The following is a 22,177-nucleotide window of genomic DNA, read 5'->3' on the forward strand; positions in this document are numbered from 1 at the left end:
AAAGAAAAATAATCAAGATATTCTGTTATGTGTTATGTTATAAAAACAAGTTGCAGAACAGCATGAATGATATGAACCAACTTTTATTATTAAAACATATATACTAATATTAAATCTGGTGAACTAGATCCCAAACACTTGAAGTGAGAAACTCTGATGGACAAGATTAAATGAGCTTGTTGATTTGTACATATTTCTACATGTATATATGTATATTTACATATAAATGTATGTTTGATATAATACATACATATTACCATCTGGTTACCTTAAATATATATTTCTGTTTTTGTATTTGACCATTTTACAATGAGTATATGTTACTTTATTGTTATGAAGGGAAGCGGATGTGGCTCAAGTGATAAGGCCTCTGCCTACCATACGGGAGGACCCAGGTTCAGTCCTGTTGCTGCCTCTCGCCACCCCTCCTCCCCTTTCCAGCCGTCGCTATCTTTCCCGCCAGTCCCGCCCATATTGCCAACGTACAATCTGCCCTCTTCCCCGGTAACTGCTTACCTCGGGGCTGTCCATCAGCTTCAGCCTGTCCACTACTGCCCCGTAGCTAGCCCTCCCTCCATCTTACTCCTCCCTCTCAACCCTATATAACCTAGTGCACTTCCATAATAAAGCAGACCTGTTCTTGCGCTCAAGCGGTCTCCGTGGTTTTTTCCCAAACCGCGCGTCCCCCACGCCTGGAGAACCGGTGCTCCCTTCGGGAGTACCCCCCGCCGGCGGTTCGGCAGGAGCGAGCCCCCCCCCCGACTCTTGGGCCTGAGCGAGGCTAAGCCCTCCAGCCCGACGGCACAATCCCTGGGACCTCCTGGTGAAAAAGAAGAGAAAGTGTGCCTGCGAGGTGAGCCAGTGCCTGTGTGATAAGCCATGCGCCCACGTGAGTACTCACGTGGTGAGCCACTGCCTGTGCAGTGAGCCAGTGCCCGTGTGAGTCACACAGCAAGATGATGATAATGCAACAAAAGAGAGATGGAGAGAAGAGTCAAGGTGAAGCGCAGCAGAAACCAGGAACTGAAGTGGCGCAATTGACAGGGAACCTCTCCACATCAGAGGTCCCCAGGATCAAATCCCTCTGAATCCTAGAGGAGAAAGATGAGAAGACAGACAGAGAAATAGATACAGAAGATCACACAGTGAATGGACCCAGACAGGAAAAACAGCAGGGTGGGGGAGGGGAAAATCTTTTAAAAAAAAAAGAAACTGAGTGGAGCAGATATAGCTCAGTGGTTGAGTACCTGCTTAACGTGTACAATGTCCCAGGGTCAATATGTGGTACCTCCTAAAAAAAAAAAAACTGAAAGCAACTGTTAAGTATTTTTATAACATTAGAGATCTGATCCTAAGCACCACAAACTTTTGTTTGTTTTATAATTCTGTTCTGTGATTTTGGGGGGAGGTGGTGGCAGAGAATAATAAAAGGGACAGGGAGGACAACAGAGTTGGGATTAGCAGAAAAGCAATGGGGTCTGAAAACCAGACCCAGCCAAAGGTCATGGCCATTAGCTGGGATCGTCCCCTCCCCTCCCCTCCCTGTCAGGGATTGAAACTCCAGGAAGAGGGCTTCCCTCCAGGCTTCAGCCCAATACTGTCTTCATTCCCCAATCCTTCTGCCTCCTTGCCCATTGGCTCCCAGTTGGGAAACTTCTCGGCTCTCCTCAGGATTGCTTAAAAGCTCCAGGTCAAATAATCATGTGTCCAGCTGGGTGGAAAGCCAGAAAATCAGGAGCCTCTTAGTGAAAGATGGTAGTGTGTATCAAGACTGTCCCCAAGCTGACCTTCCCACTTGAGGAAGAGGAAATGAGTTCAAGTGGAATATACTGACACCCAACTCAGCTTCTCACAGACCCCAAAGGAGAGGGCCTCTTAGTTAGCTTGACACTTCCATCTGGGCTTGAACTGAGAATAAACACTGCTAGGAACCACCCAGCCACTGGAAAGTGCTGGAAAGTTACACACTCCATTATAGCCCCAGACTCACACCCAAATCCAGATCAGCTCAACTGGACTGAACAAATTACAAAACAAAATTTAAAAGCAAACACTTATGTAGTGCTTAAGCTACAGGTCAAGCATTTTTCCCAGTGCCAAATCCAGGCATGCATTTAATCTTCACAAGAACCCTACAGGGTAAAATTATATTATCACCCCATTTTATAGATGAGGGAACTGAGGCATACAGAGAATAACACAGCCAATAAGAGGTGGAGCCAGATTTCAGTCCAAGCAGCCAGGCTCTGGATCCGTGCTCTTAACCATTTCCCTATGCTGCCTCTCAGCAGAACATCATGCGCAGCATGTTGCAAGCAGTGTGACCTTGTGAACCAATTGCGCAGATGAACCACAAAAATGGATATCTAACAGTGGACCAGGATGGCCTAGGTTAGACATTCCTACTCTCCTGCTCTTCTCCAGTGACAGGGCTTGGGATGGGGGAGCAGGGCGAGAGGAGAAAAGACAGCCCAGGAGATACAGGCAGTGTGTGTCACAGAAAGGGCCCTGGCCTGGCAGCAAGAAGCAAGGTTTAGCCTTGGCTTTGCTTCTCATTTACAGCATGCCTAAGGGCACATCACTTTCTTTTTTTAAATCAGTTTTCCTTTTGGGTTAAAAAATTTCATCAGCACCTAGCCATACAGTGCATAATAAAAGTATGTTTATGGAGAGGATATGGCTCAAATGGTTGAGTGCCTGCTTCCCACAGGGGAGGTCCCAGGTTCACTCCCTGGTCCCTCCAAAAAAACACACACACAAAATAAGCAAAACAAATGGAAAAACCAACTCAGGGGAGCTGATGTGGCTCAGTGGTTGAGCACTCGCTTCCCACATGCAAGGTCCCAGTTTCAATCCTCAGTTCGGTACCTCAAAAAAATAAAAAAATAAAAAAATAAAAAAATAAATTTTATTAGTCAGCCAAAGGGGTGTTGATGCAAAATATCAGAAATCAGTTGGTTTTTATAAAGGGTATTTATTTGGGGTAGGAGCTTACAGTTACCAGGTCATAAAGCGTAAGTTACTTCCTCACCAGTCTATTTCCACGTGTTGGAGCAAGATGGCTGCTGATGGCTGCCAGGGTTCAGGCTTCCTGGGTTCCTTTCTTCCCAAGTCTTACTTCTCTCTGGGCTCAGATCCTCTGTTTTCTCCACAAGGTCAGCTGTAGACTATGAGGCTCTCCAGGCTTTGCCTCTCTCCACAAGGTCAGCTACAGCCTATCAGGCAAACAGCTCTGTCTCTCTCCCCAGGGTTTCTGCTGTGTCTAAGGAGCCATCTCTATTCCTCTGTGTTCTTCTCTTGGCTCAGGTCCTCTCTTCCAGGGGCTTGCTTCTCTTTCCTCTGTGTGCTTACTTCCTGGGGTTCCAGCCCAAGACTCCTGCATCAAAATCTCCAACTCTGTCCTTTGCCATGTCTTTTATCTGTGAGTCCCCACCCACCAAGGGGCTGGGATTCAACACACCAATGACGTGGCCCATCAAAGCCCTAATCATAATTTAATCATGCCCAGGTACAGACCAGTTTACAAACATAATCCAATACCTATTTTTGGAATTCATAACTATATCAAACTGCAAAAAATATTTTTGGTTCAAAGTCTAAATGGGTAATCTCTAACGTGCCTTCCAGCTCTTAAAGCCCTGTCAATCTGACAGGAAAGAACCTTCCCCACTCTATCTGCTGCCAGTCCCTTTAAGTGAGCTCAGCAAAGATAAAGATAAAGGAACCTCATTAGTCTGTCTTCCGTAACCCGTCATTTTCTTATCACTTAAGGATGTGGGGACCCTTCCTGCTTCCAACAGTAAATAATTACTGTTGCTCCAAACTAGAAATCTTTAACTGACCTCTAGATTCTAGCCTAAAAGACTTCCCAAACAGGTGGCCCTTGAAAGCCAAGTGTGAACTAGCCTGACTCTTCTCCAGACATTTACAGAGCATAGCCATGGGCAAAGCACCCACTTGTTTGTATGTATGGGGGAGACAAAGGTGAGTAAGACATACTTCCTCCTGCCATCAAGGAGTTAGTATCGAAGGAAGGGACAAAAAGTCTACAAATACCTATAAAATATATCTAAATCCAGCTCAACAGGACAGAAAGAGCAAGTTGAGTTATTGCAACAGACTCAAGGTGATGGCAGGAGTGTGGGGGGTAAGGGGTGGTAGGAAAAGCTACCAAGTTTTCATACTTAACCTCAACCTCCAAACCCTACAGCCTAGGTGGCAGAAACTGCATCTTTTTCTGCTCCAAGTAGAGACCTGGGACCACTGCCCACTCCTCCCCTTCGGCCTCCCCCTGCAGAAGGCCATCTGCCCTGCATTCCTCCAACACCAGCTGATGCCATCACTCCATGCAGGTTGGGACTTGTGGGTCTTGGAACATCTTGCATCTTCCTCTCTGGGAAATAATCTGGGATCCAAGGAAATGTTCTCATCTCCTTTCCAGAACAGGTGGGTCCTCCATGGCCAGATCAAGCACATTACAGGACACACCTTTGAGCCTATCCTCCCTCCATCCCCACCCTTCTTAAGGCTGGTCTGCTTCCCCTGAGAAGCCCTGGTTTTGGTGGGAGGAGGAAAGACAGATATCATCAGAGGTGAGGCAGGGAGTGGCCCACAGAACTGGCATTCCCACTGGTACTGTTGCCTGCCCTGGTGGCTCCCTCACCCTCACTCAGGATGGGTGGGGAAGAGTCAGGTACAGACAGGATATCCCAGTCCCTCAGCCATTCCCTGCTCCCTCCCCTTGGCAGCCCTTCACTCAAGTTTCTTGCAGGGACACAGGACCTGGTGGGCCCAGATGATGCAGGACAAATGGTGCATTCATAGCCACAGCCAGGGGCAGGCAGCATGCATGTGCTGAGCAGCTTGTTCCTGCAGGAAGGGCCCCAGCTTTGGTCATCACAGCAGCTCAAGCCCCTGGAATTCTTGCTAAGTGGCCTGGCATACTGGGCATTTATTCCAGGTGCTCCAGAGATCCATCTCAGTCTGGCTGTAGAGCAGAAGCAAGTTCCTTGGCAACTAGAGAGGGTGCCTGTCCCCAGGGTAGAGAGATATGGAAGATCTAGGAACCTCAGGCCCTTCCCACTTAGTTCTGCTGAGAGGCAATTCCACAGCTCTGTTTGAGTTAGAGACAGTGTTGGAGAGGTTAAAAAAAGCAAACCTTCTGCTGGTAAGCCCCCTTCTATCCTTAAAACCTCCAGCTGCCTACTTACTAGAAACTACTGAAGTGGGTTCAGGTGAGGATAAATAAATCAGTAATCAGTTAAGGCAGTTTATTTTTAAATGGAAGGGGGGAAAGGGAGTAACTGAAGTAACTTTTGGCACCATCTTTCCAGTCCATCATCCTCATGTCCTCCCCAATCCAAAGCACTGGCAGGAAGGGCCACAGGGCAGGTGGAGGGGCCCAAGAGTCACAAACTCTGTCATAGAAGATCTGAACAATCCTGGAGAGGTGGGATTCAAGAGTGAGTACTAACCCCCTTGTCCTGGAACAGGGTTAGAGCTCAGGGGCATAGGGCTCCCCATTGGGTGAGGGCACTCGCAGCTCAGCATCATGTCTCACCACAGTGAAGAGCCCCACCACTGCCAGCAGTGCCATCACCATGACGGCAGAGCAGATGCTGAACATGTTCCGAGTGCCTGTTTTGCGGTCACTGTCATGGAGGACAAGGAGCCCCAGGCAGGCCAGTAAGTGCAGAGGCACCCGAAACCAGTTGAGTACACCAGCCTGCTCTGTCTCGGGGATCACCTTTCTCCGCAGGAAGCTCATGCTGGGAAAGTACAGTCCACAGGCCAGCTCAATAAGTAGGAAGGCTATGAAGGACTCCACGGGGATCTCTTGGCCGGGACTGGTGGAGAAAGTCAACATGAAGAGGGAGAAGACGACGATGAGGACAGCAAGGGAAAGTAGATGCATGGGCTGAAGGTGGTATCTCTTGGAGGTGGCAATGCGGTACAGAGAAGAACCAAGTAGACTAGCTGCCATGAAACTGGAGAAGATGATGCCCAGTGGGGCCCCATGTGGGTCCAGTACAGGTGTCCAGAGGAAGACAAAGATGAAGATGACACTCTCAAACAGAGCTTGTATGGTGCCCAAAAGCAGCACACGGCGGTCTGACAGGAGGCAACGCAGGCCTCCAGCACAGGTCCTTGAGAAGGCACGTTGCCGATCATAGTTCTCTCCCCAGTTGTGAAGGGCCAAAGCCCCAGCCAGAGCCAAAAGAGGGATGGCAGCAATGAAGGGTGCTACGGGCCCCAGCCCCATCCAGCTGGCCACAGCCTCAGCTGCCACACCTGCCACTACAGCCAGCACATGGTTCCAGAAGGCAGCCCGGGCAAAAGTAGCTGGGATCCATTCAGCAGGGAAGTCATGACGCTCCAAGTGCTCGTGAATGTACCAGGCCTCAAAGGCTGAGAAGAGCAGGGCCGTGGACAGCCCACCAAGCGCTCGGCCTACCAGCAGCACAAAGTAGTCCCGAGAGAGTTTGGTTAAGCAGCACAGAGAGTAAGTGAGGGAGAAGAGGACACACGACTTCTTGCGACCCAGCCAGTCCACGAGGGAGGAGGCTACCAGGCCAAAGAGGACTGTGGAGGCAAGGCCACAGACATATAGGATGGCAATCTGACCCTCCAGGAAGTGGTAATGCTGATAGAGTTTATAGAGGTAGGGGGCTTGGAGCCAGTCAGCTGCCAGGGCCAGGAAGTAGACCTGATAGAAGTCCAGTTGAAACCCAAGGAAGGAGGGATTGCTGCAGGCCCTTCCAGGGGGCTTAGCCCGGCATCTTGACAGTTCTAGCCCCAAGCAGGAGGCCAGGAGGATCACCAAGGCGAGGTAGGCTGTCACCAGCATGGCAGCCCCCGGACGACCTGAGGGGGAGGGGGAGGGGGCAGAGTCATATCCATTTTGTAGCACAGGAAGCACTGTCAAAAGGCTCGGGGTCTAACAGGAGGCAGATCCACCCATCCCCCTGCCGATCCCGCTTCCCCACCCCTCAACTCCCTTCCCCTCCATAGCTCAGACCGGAGGGACCAGTTGGGTAGGTGGGAGGAGTGGCCCGCCAGAACTGTCTGCTAGGACATTGTAAGGCAGGGAGGGGTAAGAAGAGAGGGGAGAACGTTGAGCATTCGCCCCACCCTTGCATGGCATAGTAAGAAGGAATCCTTTTAAAATAATCCCGGTCCCGCAGGTTCCAAAGGAGCTGCTGCCCTCTTCCACAACAGCTTCCGCACACTTCCTTCTATTCCCTCCCATGCTCGCTGGGGAGGCTGCTTTTGTCCTCAGTGTCTCATCATCCATCCTGGGCATCCCTCCCGGCCGCACGGGCCTCCCGAGTTGCTTCAGAATCACTCGCAGGCAGCTCGAAACCCCCTCTTCCAGGTTGCGGGCACCCCGGGGCGCCCCCTAGCCTCAGCCTAGCGCTGCCACACCCGCTCCCACCTGGCCCTCCGTCTCACCTGCTGCCCCGGTCTACGGGGACTCTCCGGACGCGTCCGGCTCCAGGCCGCCCGGCCGCCCTCCCCGCTCTAACGCCGACTCCCGCTCCGGCTCCCGCTTCAGCTCCAGCTGGGAACCCGCCCCTCACAACCTGCTTCCGGAAGCCGGACTGGCCTCTGGCGGCCGCCATGATGTCCCGGTCACGTGACGGGGACGCGCCGCTAAAGCCCCGCCCCTGCTCCGCCTTCCAGTCCCCAGCTCCGCGCCGCGCGCCTTCTGCTCTTGATCGGGCGTTTCTCGCTGTTCTCTAGCGACCCTCACTGCTTCGTTCGTGGATACCTGCCGGGCCTCCCCGAAATAAAGGTCCGTTTTCTCTCTTTTCCTCCGTTCCGTGGGTCAGAGACGGTAGCGAAGCCGGGAAAGAAGCGTACAGTGCCGCAAGAGCCAGAGCCCGGGCCTCCGAAGGCACACCGCCGCCCTAAGCCGGGACGGGTTCCTTGGTTCCCCTCCTCTCCCACTGCGGTGGCCTCCAGGCAAGAAGTTAGTAGTATTGCCCAGACACCTGCGGGAGGCAGTGTGGTGTAAAGAACTTGGACTTGGACTGCCGACAGACTTAAGCTCAAATCCTCCTACCCCTGTCTTTTTACTAGCTGCGTGGCCTAGGACAACTTCTCAGAGTCCCAATTCCTTTGTCTGAAACCATAGGAGAGCGGTGCCGAAATAACAAAAGCTAAAGTCCAGCGGCAGCATAGAGTTAAAAATTCCAGCTCCTTAAGCGGAATTCTCACCTTCCGCCATTTACCTGCTGTGTTATTTTGGAAAAATTATTTAACTTCTCACCAGCCTCAGTGTTAGCTCCCCGAGAGCTCCAATGGCTTCCCACCTCCCTAAACATAAAATTCAAAAACCTTATAATAGCCTACAAAACCCTCTGACACCTGGCCACCATCTTCCATGCTCCCTCCACCCCTTCTCTTGTACCAGCCAGCACCAGGGCCATTGCACACTCTGTTTCCTGTAAGGTTCTCCCAAACGGCTACGTGATTGTCTCCTTCATCTCCTCCAGTTAGCTGTTCAAATGTCACCTTATCAGTGAGCTTTTCTTTGACCATCCTGTTTAAATAGCAACACCACCACCTCCATCACAGTAATCCACCTGTTTTGCTCCCAACTTTCTATTCTCCTTTGATGCTTTTTTTACCATAGCACTTAACACCATTTGGCACACTATATGTTTTACTGTTTATTTATTTACTATCTCTTCTCCCTACAGATTTGTATCGATTCTGTTCACTTGTTTTATTCCCCGTCCTTAAAACAGTGGTTGGTATTAATAAATATTCAGTGAATATTTGATGAATAATTGAATGAATGAATGAACCCTGGTTCATTACTTGAAATGTTAGCGGTTAACATTTATTGGTTATGATTTACCTAAGCTCTGTGTTAAGAAGTCCTAGGCCAAGTTCTGTAGATAAATTATCTCATTTAGCTGTCACAACAATCCATAAGATAGGTATTACTATCCCCCAGAGTTGGAAAAGTTAAGTAACATGCCCAGAGTCTCATAGTAAGAGGTAAAGTGAGAACTGGAACACTGATCATTCCGATTCCATGTTTATACAGTTTCTTTTTTTATCTTTTTATTAAAGAGATTATAGGTTTACAGAAAAATCATGCGTAAAATACAGAGTTCCCACACTGCATTAGTGTAGTACCTTTGTTACAATTCATGAAAGAATGTATTTATAATTACACTATTAATTATAGTCCATTGTTTAAAACAATGTTCATGGAGTTGTACAGTCCTATGGTTTTTAAAAAATTTTTTCCAGTAACATGTACAACCTAAAATTTCCCCATTTAACCATATTCGAATATATAATGCAGTGCTGTTAACTGCATTCACAATATTTTGCTACCATCACCACCATCTGTTACCAAAACTTTACGATCAATTCAAATAGCTTATATGGTTTCTGAGATGACTAAATGAATTTAAATACCTGCACAGGTGATTAGTAAATGTTTGTTTTCTTTATACTAAAGCTTTGACTTTCCATGGAGAGTAGAGGATAGGGGCACATGGGATTACATCTTGAGAAATAGTTTCTCATGATAAAGTAAACAGCTGAGGATTGTATCCTGGAAGTTCCAAAGTGCCTTCGTCTCTAGCTGGTAAACTTCTGGAGAGTAGAAAGGGGTAATGGTCTCCATACTTTCATCTAGAAATACTAATACTCAAACATATGATTTCCTCAAGGCCGCTCAATAAGAAAGATTGTGCATGGTGGACCCAAATGCCCACTAGCCCAGTCCTGGGCTTCAGACACCAAGTGTCTCAGTTATTGGTGGTCTTTTCTTTTAAAGTGGAGGTTATCCTGCATCGAGGCAGGGAATGGGACAGGATGACCTTACATTCCTTGCCTTCTGTTTCCCAAGAATGAGAACCACTTTCTCCCATTATTGAGTTACATTTTGCTTAGAAGTACCTGCCAAAAAGAGACCAAAAGCGAAACTACATTATTTTGGACTATCTTTGTTTATTTGTAAGACCTATTCAAAATATGCTTACTCCTTAAAGTTTCCCTGGTCCCCTCAGAGCTGTGAAGCACAGCTGGGAAAAGTCCTAAACATGGGAAATTTGCCAGCAAAGGACTGGAGGGGATAAAGGGCAAGCTCTAGGCACAATCCAGCTCTAGGATGTACTTTTAGCAGAGGGCGGGGAGGGCTGGGACCTGTGTGGGGAGAACCTGGGTTCAGTCCTGGCTTTTAGGAAGGGGGGCTTCCCTTCCTTCAGGAAGTTACTAGGTACTCTGCTTTCCAAAGGAACATCATTTAAAACTTTTATTAGAAAAATGTTTAAATACACACAAAGGCATAGAGAATAGTTCTTTGAACCCTCATATACTTATTATGCAGATTCATCGATTATTAGGATTTTGCCACTTTTGTTCCTTCTACTCCTTCCTGACCTTTTTTCTTTTCCAAAATATTTAAAATTAAATATGTCCCTTAACTCCATTTTTCAGCATGCATCTCGAGAAAATAAGGACCTTTTCTTAAAATAACCCCAAAGCCATTTTCATATCTAACAATATTAACACCAATTCCTTGGCATCATAAATACTCGGTCCATAATTAAATGTCCCCAGCTATCTCAAAATGTCTTTTTTAAAGGAAGGAAAAAAGGATTTATTCACCAGCAGGAGACCAGAGATGTACAATCTCAAATCAGCCTCCCTGAACTGCAGAAATTCTAATATTTTTTACCAATGGGATGCTAATGAATAATTGGGGTGGAGCTGAACACAGGTTCCTTCATTAATAAACATTAAGGGGTTGAACCTGGTGGGGTAAATACTAAGCCAAGGTGAGTTACAAAGTTACAGTCATTATCAGAGATCAAGGTTCTAGGATAGGAAAGTAGAAAGCAGAGACCAATCACAGGGTTTTCCATATGGATATTAAACAGGAGAGTTGAGGGTTACCATCACAATAGTAAGCATACAAAAGGGAGAGGCTAAATTTTGCATAACCATAAACAGTGGTGAGACCGGGTTTAAAATGACCATTACAATAGCAGATCTAGGCTAAATCCAGCCTGTTTCTGAGATTTCAATTATTAACATTTTGCTATTTTTTATAATATAAAGGCATCTATGTAATTCTTAACCTTCAGTTACAAAGCTTTAATACATTACCTCAATATTTAAGTTATATTGGGTTTTTCTAGTACTATAATTGTGCCTTTTTTTTCTTTGTTCAATTTCCTTTGCTTATAAGGACTTCAGCCTTCAAAATGTCTGTTTTATAGTTGGGTTGTCCAAGTCAGAAACCAAACAAGGTCCACATGTTTGATTTAGTAAATAGGTCTTTTTAAGTCCCCTCTCGTGGTTTTTCCCAGCCATTGACCACCTGAAGAAACTGGATCAGTTTTCCTTTAGAATGTCTCACATTCTAGATAGTCTAATTGGTTCCTCATTGCGTCACTTATTTTGTTCCTCCATCCCTTGTATTTCTTCTTAAATGGAAGTTAGCTCTAGAGGGTTGATCAGATTCTTGTTCATTGTTGTTTGTTTCTTGGACTAGAATCCTTCATAGATGGTGCTGAATACTTCAGATGACATCCCATTAGTGTCTGCTTGTGCTGCTTTTAATGGTGCTAAGATTCATCGGTGCAGTGAGGTGATGACAGCTCGATTTCTCTGTTGTAAAGTTCTCTACCCACCATCAACCTTGACTTTGTCCATAAACGATTCTTGTTTCAATTGATGACCATTTGCAAAATGGTGATTTTTCTAATTCTACATTCCTTCCACATTTATTAGCTTGATTTCTTCTGTAAATTAGAAGAAATCAATTAGAGATACTTAGTTACCTTGAAATATCATTTATACAAGAAAGGCAGCACAAATTCTTAATTCGTATTCTTTTTTTATTTTATTTTATTTTATTTTATTTTATTTATTTATCCCCCCCCCCCCTTGCCGCTTGCTTGCTGTCTGATCTCTGTGTCCATTCGCTGCACTTTCTTCTGTGTCTGCTTGTCTCCCTTTGTTGCGTCATCTTGCCACGCCAGCTCTTGGCAGGCTCAGGCCATCAGCTCTCCACAGATGCGGGCCAGCTTGCCTTCACAAGGAGGCCCTGGGACACAAACTCAGGGCCTCCCATATGGTAGACAGGAGCCCAATTGATTGAGCAACATCCGCTTCCCAATTCATATTCTTTTTTATTTATTTACTTATTTCTCTTCCCTTCTCCCCCTCCCCCCTGCCCAGTTGTCTGCTTTCTGTGTCCATTCGCTATGTGTCCACTTGTATTTCTGTCAGTGGCACCAGGAATCTGTGTCTCTTTTTGTTGTGTCATCTTGCTGTGTCAGCTCTCTATGTGTACAGCACCACTCCTGGGCAGACTGCACTTATTTCGCGCTGGGTGGCTCTCCTTACGAGACGCACTCCTTGCGCGTGGGGCTCCCCTACATGGGGGACACCCCGGCGTGGCACAACACTCCTTGCGCACATCAGCACTGCACATGGGCCAGCTCCACACGGGTCAAGGAGGCCCGGGGTTTGAACTGCAGACCTCCCATGTGGTAGGCTCTATCCGTTGAGCCAAATCTGCTTCCTAACGAACAATTTTCAGAGTAAGTTGGGAGAAACATCATTTCTTCAAGGTTTTGGCCTAGAGCTGAGCAGGGATGGATAGTCTGGACAGTGAGTGGAGAAAGGGTAGCTATTCCGAAGCTCATCTCAGGGTATGGGGTGCATGTGGGCCAGACGGACACTGGAGGGCTCAGTGCCTGGCACTTGGGCAGTGAGGAAATAGACATGACACAGGCCTGGTGTGCAGAGAGCTGCAGGACCTAGGGAGAGATAGAGAGCAAGAGATGTAATGCCAGATATAGGGAGGCAGAAAGAGAGATAGGAAGTGAAAAAAACAGCTAGACACAGAAATCAAGAAGAGAGACAAAGACAGAAGCGGAAATAGAAATGGAAGATAGAACGAAATGTACCCAGATTAGAATAGGACAGAAAAGCAGAGAGATGGGGGTGAGGGGACATAGAAAGACAAAACAGACATGAAGATAGGAATTGAGACAGGGAAGAGGGGAAGAAAAAGAGATGTGTGTTAAACTGATGTTAGATAGAGGGGTGGGAAGCGGATGTAGCTCAAGCAGTTGGGTGCCTGCCTATCAGACAGGAGGTCCCAGGTTCAGTTCCCAGTGCCTCCTAAAGAAATGTGTGTTAAACTGATGGTAAATAGATAGAAGGGTGGGAAGCAAATGTAGCTCAAGCAGTTGGGCGACTGCCTATCACATAGGAGGTCCCGGGTTCAGTTTCCAGTGCCTGCTAAAGAAGATGAGCAAGACAGTGAGCTGACATGAGGGGCTGGCGTGGCAAGATGATGCAACAAGATGACACAGTGAGGACACACAACAAGGAAACACAATGAGAGACACAACAAGCAGGGAACGAGGTGTCTCAAGCAATTGGGTGCCTCCCTCCCACATGGGAGGTCCTGGATTTGGTTCTTGGTGCCTCCTAAGAAGATGAGCACACAATGAACAGACACAGAAAGCAGATAGCAAGTGCAAACAACGGGAGGGTACGGAGGGAGAGAAATAAAAATAAATCATTAAAAAAAAAAGGAGAAATTAAGGGATAGGGAGTGGGGAAAACAGACATAGAGACACAGGTTAGGTGAAGGCAGAATGACCCAGTGATAGAGAAAGAAGGAAACAAGTGGAGAGAGTAAAGTAGAAAGATAGAAGGGAAGATATGCACAAATAGAAAGGAAGGAATGAAGGGTCCCAGAGAAGGAGGCTGAGAAAGCGTGTATTGAAACAGACTAGTGCAGGAGCCAGAGAATTTGAGAAATGTGAAGGGGGACTTAGGGACTCTCACTTCCTGCTACTTCGGTGCCTTCTCCAGACCCCCAGCCCCACCCCCAGGGTCAGGGGACTTATAACTATGTGTGGATAGAATAAATGACAGTCTGAATCAAGGGTTCCCCACTTCCCTCACCCACAAGCCAGATGAACACAGATATCACAGATGGGATTATTGCTACAAGATTGAGGTCATGAGGCTGGGCGAGCTCTCAGAGATTTGAAAGAGGTGACATCCAGGCAGTGAGCACCAGCTTCCCAGAAGCTAGGGGTCATGAAGGATGTCGGGATATACCAGGCAGGGGAGGAGCCAGAAACTCTGCTCAGTCACCTTATCTGGTCCAAGGGCCACTGACCTTCTTTGCCTGACTCAAGATGAGAGGTCGAGGGTCCAGAAATTCTTGGGTCCCTGGGGGATGTAAGTGGAGGTTCAAGAGACAAGAAGTGGCCCCTGGACAAAGGATCTCCTACCTCTGGACGAAGAGTCAGTTCTACCCATGGGACCTGCAGAAGAGCCAAGCCAAGCAAAGAGTCTCCAATGGATGCAGAATAGAGGGAAAGAGATGACTCACTTGCTCACCTTTAGGGAATGAGAACATTTGCCATTCCAGAAGTTGCAGAAGAGGAGGGTCTGGAGCCAGCAGGCGCTCACTCAGAAATGAACTTCAAAACAGATGTCCTCTCTGACCCTCCATGACGGACGAGGGGATCCGGAGGGCTGAGAGCAGTCTGCTGCCTATACCTGCCCCGGGGAAGAGTCCAGCTGACCCTTCCCCCACTCTGCCCAGAGCTGCTGCTTGGAGCCCCATCTAGCCTTTCCCGCCCCATGCTCCTCCCCCAGGAGACTGACAGACACTTTCGATAGACATCAGCCCATCTAGACTATCAGACAGTGCCCCCGAGAGGTACGAGAGGTACGTTGTCCCCTGAAGCAGCAGCTGCAGGGGCCAGTGGAGCCCGGAGGCCCCCAGGCAGCCCCTCGGCCACAGCCACAGCTGTCACCACAGCCCAAGTGGGAACTGGGGCGGGCAGCTTGGCTTTTGGTGCAAGGGTAAATGGGGCAAGGTGAGGGGTGGCAGCAGGCCAAGGGTGGACCGGCACAGGGAACGCAGGAGGTATGGGGACAAGCCAAGGAAGGACAGGCAGGGCAGGGAGGGCAGGGGCAGGTGCAGGGTGGGCCCAGAAGGCTGGGGCAGGACGGGCACTGAGCTGTATAAGCGGGACAGGCAGAACTGGGGCAGGTGGGAGGGGGGCAGGCAGGGCAGGGGCAGGTACAGACAGAGGGGGGACAGGAGAGGCAGGGAGAGGCAGCCAGTGAGCTGTGCCCCGAGGGGGCAGTGCGTTGTTGGTGGGCAGCCTTCTTTTTCCGAGGTCCCAAGCGAAGGCCCAGGGAGAAGTCCATTCAGCAGCAGGACTGGTCAGACGGGGGGCTGGGTGAAGGGAAGGGGTGGGGTGGAGTAGGAGGGGCGGACTGTGGCGGGCTGGATTAAACCTAAGACAGCTGAGCCTTGATGATCCTGCAGGGCATGCCAACCTCCTCAGCCAGCCCTCCCCTGCCAGGCCTGCCTGGCAATGCTCTCTCGCCCATCCCCCTCCACCGAAAACCCTCCAACCACACCAGACCAGAACACGTTCTTCAAATATGACGTGCATTTTCACGCCTCCCGACCTTTGTCACACTACTCCTGTTTGGAGTGCTTCTTCCTCTCTCTTCACCTGGCAAGGTCCTATCATCTATGAAGCATTCCCCTTCATGCAGTCAAAAAAATATTCCTTGAGCTCCAGACCCCCGCCTGAGTGGGGACCCCTGCCCCTCACTTGCAGCTCTGAAAGCCAAAACTGCTGCTTCAGGTCCCCAAGCAGCCCTCCTGGAGGAAACCTGGAGGAGAAACAGAAGCTGCAGCGGCAGTAGCTCTGGAAGACTAAGCCAGGGGTGTTGGTAGAAGTTGGCGGGAAGTAGGATTTCTGGGTTCTGGGAGTTTCCAGAGAGGGCACGTCCCAGTTGTGGGGTGTCCATCTGTCTCTGAGAGACTGAAAACCAGCCTGGGCAATTATTATTTGAGGGCCTCTTTTGTGTCAGGCACTGGTTTCCTCTCTTATGGAGCTCCCGTAAGAGAGGGGCAGGGGCAGGGGGGTGGAGAAAGCAACAGGTAATCTAACAAATAAATTAGCTTATCTCAGAACCTGAGAATGGCTGTGGAAAAAATCCAAGGCAATGTGATAAAAAATGACGCAGAGAGAGGTGGATCATCTGAAGGGACAGCTGGACAACCCCCAAATAGTTGGGATATGACAGCCCTTTAGGGCTTTGGGGGAGGTAGAGTCTGTCAAGCACTGGCAGACAGAGGGAGAGCTGTCGAGGCTGGATAGAATCAGGAGGTTGCATTATAGAGAAAAATAAAGGTGAAAAGAGGATAAGGAATGGTTAGGGCTGCAACCTAAAAAGGGATGGCCAGGGGAGGCCACCTCAAAGAGAAGTGACATTTTAGCAAAGACCTAAAGGAAGTGAGGGGGCAAGCCACGGAGGTATCTAATGGAAGAACATTCCACAGAGGAAGGACAGCAAATGGGCAAGTGCGCTGAGCAAAGGGGAGAGTGATAATGACACAGGTCGTTCCCAAATAGGGAAAACCTCTAGAGCGTTTTAGGTGAGTAAGTATATGGTCTCCTAGGTCCCACACCTACTCCTAATTAGAACATGCTACTTCCTGTGTAATTGGGACAATCACTTTGGAAAACAGTTTGGCATTATCTGATAAAATTGAACCTATACATATATTTTAGCTCTTAGTTCTATAGCTCAGAAAAGCCCTGACATTTATGTATGGGGATACACATACAAGAATGTTCACAGCAGCATTGTTTATAAGTGCTCAAACAGAAAGCAACTCAGACGTCCATCAACAGAAGAATGAAAAATAAAATTGTGGTATGTTCAGGCAGTTGAATATTATCCAACAACAAGTACAAACAAAAACAGCTCTGCGCAACAACTTGGTATATCTCACAAACAAGGCGCTGAGCAAAATGAAAGACTCAAAAGAGTGACACTGTCATTTGGTTGTATAAACCTCAAAAACAGGCAAAATTACGCAATATTATTTAAGGATGCACACACACATGCTAAAATTACAAAGACGAGGACATAATTTATCATGAAGGTCAGTATGGTGGTTCCTTCTTAGGGGAGAGGAAGTTCTGATCTGCAAGAGACCTTCTGGATGCAGGAAACATTCTCTTTCTTGACCTGGATGGCAGTTAAAGAGGTGTTCACTTTATTCAGTTTATGCTGTTTTGCATATCCTGTATATAAGGAGAAAATAAAAGTGCCCCTTCTTTCTCCACCCCACAATACACCGTTCAGATCATTATCCTGAATGCTGACACTTTCTAGTCCGTTCCCCTGTCTTTCCCACTAGACCTTGCGGGCAGCAACTTTCTCTGCGTTTCTGGTACCTACCAGCACCTGGCTATAACAGATGTTCAATAAATGTTTGCTGGATCAGGTTGATTTGAATTTCCTGTCTCAGCCGCTGGAGAGGCGGGCACCGCGGGGAAAGGCAGGAAGCACGCTCTACGGAAGAGAGCACAGGACCACCAAGACCTGCGCGATCCTGGGCGACTTGCTTAACCTCCGTGGTTCTCAGTTTCCCCCTCTATGAAATGAGGGAGTTCATCTCCACCTCTGTTCACGTGTGGGTGAAATTAGATAACGCACCCTAGCATGAGGCCTGGCACGTGGTAGGTGCTCAAGGAAGGATGGCTTCCCAACAACCACCCCTCCAGCCCTGCATCTTTCCTTCAAGGGGGGCCACCAGAAGGGGCAGCCAGGCCTAAAACGTGGCCTGAGGAAGTGGGCCTCTTGAGTCCCCTTGGGGCTGGGGAGGAGATGTCTGGCCAAGGGCTGGCAGACGGGGAGATCCGACTGAAGCTGATTAGAACTCGCGCAGTTGGTGGGAGTTGGCAGGGCAGCAGGACGCTGGGGTTTGGGAGTTTCCATCAAGGGGAAGTCCCAGGTGCAGGGGGTAGGGGTGCCAGGCTGGCCTCACCCAACACCCTGGCCCCAGGTAACATGGGTGCAGAGAGGAAAGGGGGTCACAGCAGGGCTGGGACTTAACACCATGGGTCCGTGGTCTCTTTGCCAGCTCCAGAGGAGGCACAGCCGCAGAGAGGCCTGCTCCCTCCTCCAAAGGGCCCTCAACTCCAGGCCCCTCTTCATTCCAGGCTTTCTTCAGACCTTGCCTAAAACCTTGGTGTCTGGGCAGGAGGAACTGGAAGCTCCCCAGTGGACAGAGGAGACATTAAACCCCCAATCCCTGAAGAGAGGTTCCGTGCAAAACAGATGGCTATACCCACCCACACATTGGCTCGCCCACACCCGGAGCAGTCACCGCACACAAACTCCAGGCAACCCTGGAGGCAGACATGCTCACTGCAGGGAGCGGGACAGGTCAGGGCTGGATCCAGGGAGGTGGGAGGAGGGTACATGGCCGAGCAGACTCAGGAAGGCTTTTCTCTCCAGGAAGGCTCCAGTTGGGCAAATGCAGGAATCCCTCACACTGCCAACTTGGGCCTGGTTTTCTGTGGTATAATCTCAGGCCTAAGCCTGTGAGCTCTTCTTCCTTACCTGTGCTTCTCTTTCTCTGTCCGGAGGAGCAGGAGGTGAAGGAATGAGAGGAATCATTCGAGGGCAGGGTCACCAGGTGTCCCAGAGTCCTGCTTTGGATATTAGGAAGTGCTGGCCAACCCTCCTCATAGAATATTGAAATTTAGGTAAGAAGCAGAAATGGAGGACTCCTCTTCCTTCTGGGGGAACAGGGTGGCTGAGAGCCAGGACCCTGACCCCAGGGCCTTTGCACATACTCTTCTTGCTGCCCTTCTTACTCTGTCCCTCAGTTTTCTTTCCCTGAAGTCTGTCCTGATCTCCCTGGCTGGGGAAGATCCTTCTCTTAGCCATTCGCACAGAACCACAGGCCTTGCCACAGTGGATATTCCAGTTGCAATTTGGGGAATTATTTGGTTAATATCCTATTCCTCCACCAGACAGTAAGCTTGCAAGTACAGAGACCACACCTGGGTATTCCCAGAGCCTGGTACAGTGCTTGGCACGTAGTGGATACTTAATAAAGATTTGGTGAATTAATGAACGGTGTATGTTCAGGGAAGAATTCCTGCAGTTATACAGACTCATCCTGGGCTTCAAAATCAAGGCCTTTTTCTATATTGGTATCTGGGCAGCACTGGCACTGGTAAGGACCCTCCACATTCAAACTTACTCACAAGCTGGTGAGTAGCACAATGGGCCTGGCACAAAGGGTGGAGTTGAGCAAGCACTGGCGGCAGGGTTGGCACCAGCCTTGGCGCACAGCAAGCCTAGGAGGAGGAGGTGGGAGAGGAGGGGAGGAAGGGAAAGGAGAAGACCCATGTTGTACAAAACATGTTTTCATCACGGTCTCCCTGGGTGCCCTGGTCGCCAAGTCCCGACAGCACATCCGTGCCTTAATGACGTCCTTAGGGGTTGTAACCAGCTCCCCCCTCCCCCCTCCCTGCTGCAGACATCTGCCAGCCACCCCTGAGCATGGCACAGGACAGGACATCCCCCACAGCGCCACACTGGGCATGGAAGCATGGCCTGGCCCGTGTCCTGTGCTGGTGGGGAGGGGATAAGGGTGAACATTGGGGGTGGGCAATTTAGCAAAGTCAGGGCAGGTGCCACAGATGTCTGGAACCTTTCCTCTACTCATATTCTCTCCTTTTGGTCTTTGCTCTATGATGAGAGCAAAGGAAGCCTAATTCTAGAGCCCAAAGGTGTCATTTCTCTACATTTCCAGGGTGACAGAGTGGAGCAGTCACAAACTGAGCAAAGCCTAGAAACAGGAATGATTCAGGGGAAAGCAAAGTTAGACAAGGCCCCTCTACCCATTTGCAGAGGGCCAGGATCTCTTGCCAAGCCTGCTCCTGGAATCCCTGGACAGAACACTGGCTCCAGTGCAGGATGGGGAGGGTGGGAAAACAAGACTCTGAACCCCTCCCAACACCCCTCTTCCCTGCCCCCCAACCTGCCTCTGCTGTTCGCTTGGCTTTCAGCCTGCTGCAGTGAACAGACCCATTGGGTCCCGGGGAGGACAGTAGAGTGGACGGAGGCAGTGAGGGGAGGAGCCAGCAATGGGCGGGGCTTCCTGGGCATCGCCTCTGGCTTCTGTCATTGGCTGGGGACAGAGGAGGCTTCAGAAGGGAGAAATTAGTTACCAAGAAGGATGGATGGACAAACACCCACCAGAGAGAAAAAGACAGGCAGATAGACAAACCCAGACAAAGAGGAGGGCAGAAACTCATGATATTCTAGAGTCACGCCCTCTTTCGATGCTACCCCAAGTGTTTCGTTCCCTGTTTTAGCTTCCCTGTCCCCATTTGCTGCCCCAGCTACCCAGTTTCAGACCCCAGCTCTTGGCCTCTAGGCCCAGCCCCCGAGCCCCTCTTAAAAAGAGTGGGAGAGGTGATACCCTACAAGGAGAGCGTCACTGGGGCGATGCTGGTTCTGTGACAGGATGCCCAGCCACGGAGGGAGTGGTGCCCTCGCCTGGTTCCTGAGGACAGGGGACTCATTCACTGTAAACCAAGTACAGATGTGCTGGGGGGCGGGGGTGGGGTTAGGGCCCCATTCCCAAACCGCAGCTGGGCCCGCCCTTCTCCCACCAGCCAACAGCAGGGCAGGAGGGGTTAACTTTGCAGCCTCCTGGCAGGATCCCTGCCACACAGGCGGGGCTGCCATCCCACCCCAGCCTGGAAGCCTGGGTCCAACTCCCTGACACTCCCCCCCCCCCCACAACGCACTGCTGAGAGCTGCTCCCAGGGTAACCAGGCAAAGTCAACAGCAGCCAGGCCACCTGGGGACGGGACCCTGGAGTACCTATTCCCAGCTCTTCCCACCCCTGGATTGAAGGGGGGGGGGCTATCTGCACCCCCTTTAATGTCTCTTGGTTCTCCCATCACAGCCACAATACGCCCTTCTTTCCAGCTCCCCTTCACCTGAACGGCTACCAAAAGTGTTCTTTCCCGGGAGGGCGGACACCTGGCCCCCAGAGTGCAGCAAGGACAGCGCGGAGTAATTCCAGTACGGAAAATGTGACAGGACCCTGGAGTCCAGGTCCCCAAGGCTGGTCACCCTGGGAGTGTTGCTGGGGAAGGTCCTTTGGGTTCCTCTCTCCAGTCTAGTCCAGCCCCTACTTCTGCTCCGTCTCCACTTCTGGCTCACTCCCCGTAGTGGTGTTTGAGGGTCCAAGCACAGAGTTAGGACTTCGGGTCCTTTCTTTTCTTTCAGTCTGTCCTCCGTAGGACAGGGAGTGAACCCTCTGGGTTCCTGCTGTAAGGCTGGTGGTCTGCGGTGGTCATACTGAAATCAGAGAATCCCCCCATCAGACACTGAATCTGGGTGCACGCACGCGCGCACACGGACCCTGCGTCAACATTTGTGGCGCATTTACCAGGCAGGCCGGCAGGCAGGAGCTGGCTAAGGCAGCCACACACCCTCTGCTGGGGCTTTCTCCTTCACACCCAGCCCGAGACTCCTCCCACTCCCAGCTACAGTTCCCCCTGCCTCTGCCCCCTGCCCCGTCCCCCTCCAGATCAGGACCTAAAGGTGGGGACAACATTGGCAGGCAGGCACCCAGGCGCCCCGACTCTCCTGGCTTTACTCAGGACAGGGTGGGAGGGAGGCCTGCGGTGCCTGTGCCTCAGCAACCCCCAAACCAGCCCCCACACCCCCACACCCCAAACCAACCCTGACTAGTTAAAATACTTTACTTCTGGGACCAAAGCACGGTCTGGGGTAGGCAAGGGGAAATAAGCCATGACTTTGACCTGCCTGAAAGCTAAGCGAAGGGTAAGGACGGTGGCATCCGCTCTGGCATACCCCTGCCAGGACACTCCACCCCTGGAAGGGCACGGATACAGCTCCCCCTGCCTACGCCGGGGGAAGAAGGAGAAACTGGCATCACCAAACCACAGCCCGGCCAGAGACAACTCGACCAGTGCCCCCGAATGGCAGGAAGGGGGGGGGGGTGCTAGAGAGAAAGGGTGGCATCATGGGGCCCAGGACACTGACCTCTTCTGCCAGCCTTGCCCTGCCTCCCCGGGGAAGGAGCCAGGGAAGCCCAGCAAATGGGAGGGGGCAGAGACCCGGGCGTCCTGGGCCGCCCCGCCCAGCCCCCCTCCCACCCACCTCCCGCCCCCCAGCCCCAGGGCACCGAGGAGGGAGCGCGGGGCAGTGGCGGGGCGGCAGGGGAGGGAGGAGCGAGGGCGGGAGGGGGAGGAGGGAGCCGAGCAGGGAGGGAGGTGGGAGGGGTGGGGAGGGA

At 50.4% G+C, this 22,177-nt stretch overlaps 2 protein-coding genes and 2 long non-coding RNA genes across 7 annotated transcripts; 1 reads left to right on the top strand and 3 right to left on the bottom strand.

The window, feature by feature from the left end:
- Positions 1-2,954: 2,954 nt before the first annotated feature.
- MFSD5 (major facilitator superfamily domain containing 5) lies at positions 2,955-7,686 on the bottom strand. Its single transcript, XM_004467435.4, has 2 exons — positions 7,453-7,686; positions 2,955-6,864 (listed from the first exon to the last, which is right to left on the bottom strand). The coding sequence occupies exon 2, from the start codon at positions 6,845-6,847 to the stop codon at positions 5,495-5,497; it is 1,353 nt and encodes a 450-aa protein (XP_004467492.1). The 5' UTR covers positions 6,848-6,864; positions 7,453-7,686; the 3' UTR covers positions 2,955-5,494.
- Position 7,687: 1 nt separating this feature from the next.
- On the top strand, positions 7,688-11,708 carry LOC139440151 (uncharacterized). Its single transcript, XR_011650247.1, has 2 exons — positions 7,688-7,795; positions 11,525-11,708. It is a non-coding gene; the product is annotated as an uncharacterized lncRNA (long non-coding RNA).
- A 2,992-nt stretch (positions 11,709-14,700) lies between these two features.
- On the bottom strand, positions 14,701-15,976 carry LOC131280581 (sperm mitochondrial-associated cysteine-rich protein). The gene has a single exon (XM_058308163.1). The coding sequence runs from the start codon at positions 15,223-15,225 to the stop codon at positions 14,701-14,703; it is 525 nt and encodes a 174-aa protein (XP_058164146.1). The 5' UTR covers positions 15,226-15,976.
- Positions 15,977-16,580: 604 nt separating this feature from the next.
- On the bottom strand, positions 16,581-22,007 carry LOC131280582 (uncharacterized). 4 transcript variants are annotated; one of them, XR_009188228.1, is made up of 3 exons: positions 21,928-22,007; positions 19,100-21,216; positions 16,581-18,629 (listed from the first exon to the last, which is right to left on the bottom strand). It is a non-coding gene; the product is annotated as an uncharacterized lncRNA (long non-coding RNA). The 4 variants fall into 4 exon arrangements; XR_011650249.1 differs by having other exon boundaries at positions 16,581-17,070; positions 17,284-21,216; XR_011650248.1 differs by having other exon boundaries at positions 16,581-17,126; positions 17,284-21,216.
- Positions 22,008-22,177: the final 170 nt, after the last annotated feature.

Source organism: Dasypus novemcinctus, chromosome 12 (assembly GCF_030445035.2).
Source record: "Dasypus novemcinctus isolate mDasNov1 chromosome 12, mDasNov1.1.hap2, whole genome shotgun sequence".
Taxonomy (NCBI): Eukaryota; Metazoa; Chordata; class Mammalia; order Cingulata; family Dasypodidae; genus Dasypus; species Dasypus novemcinctus.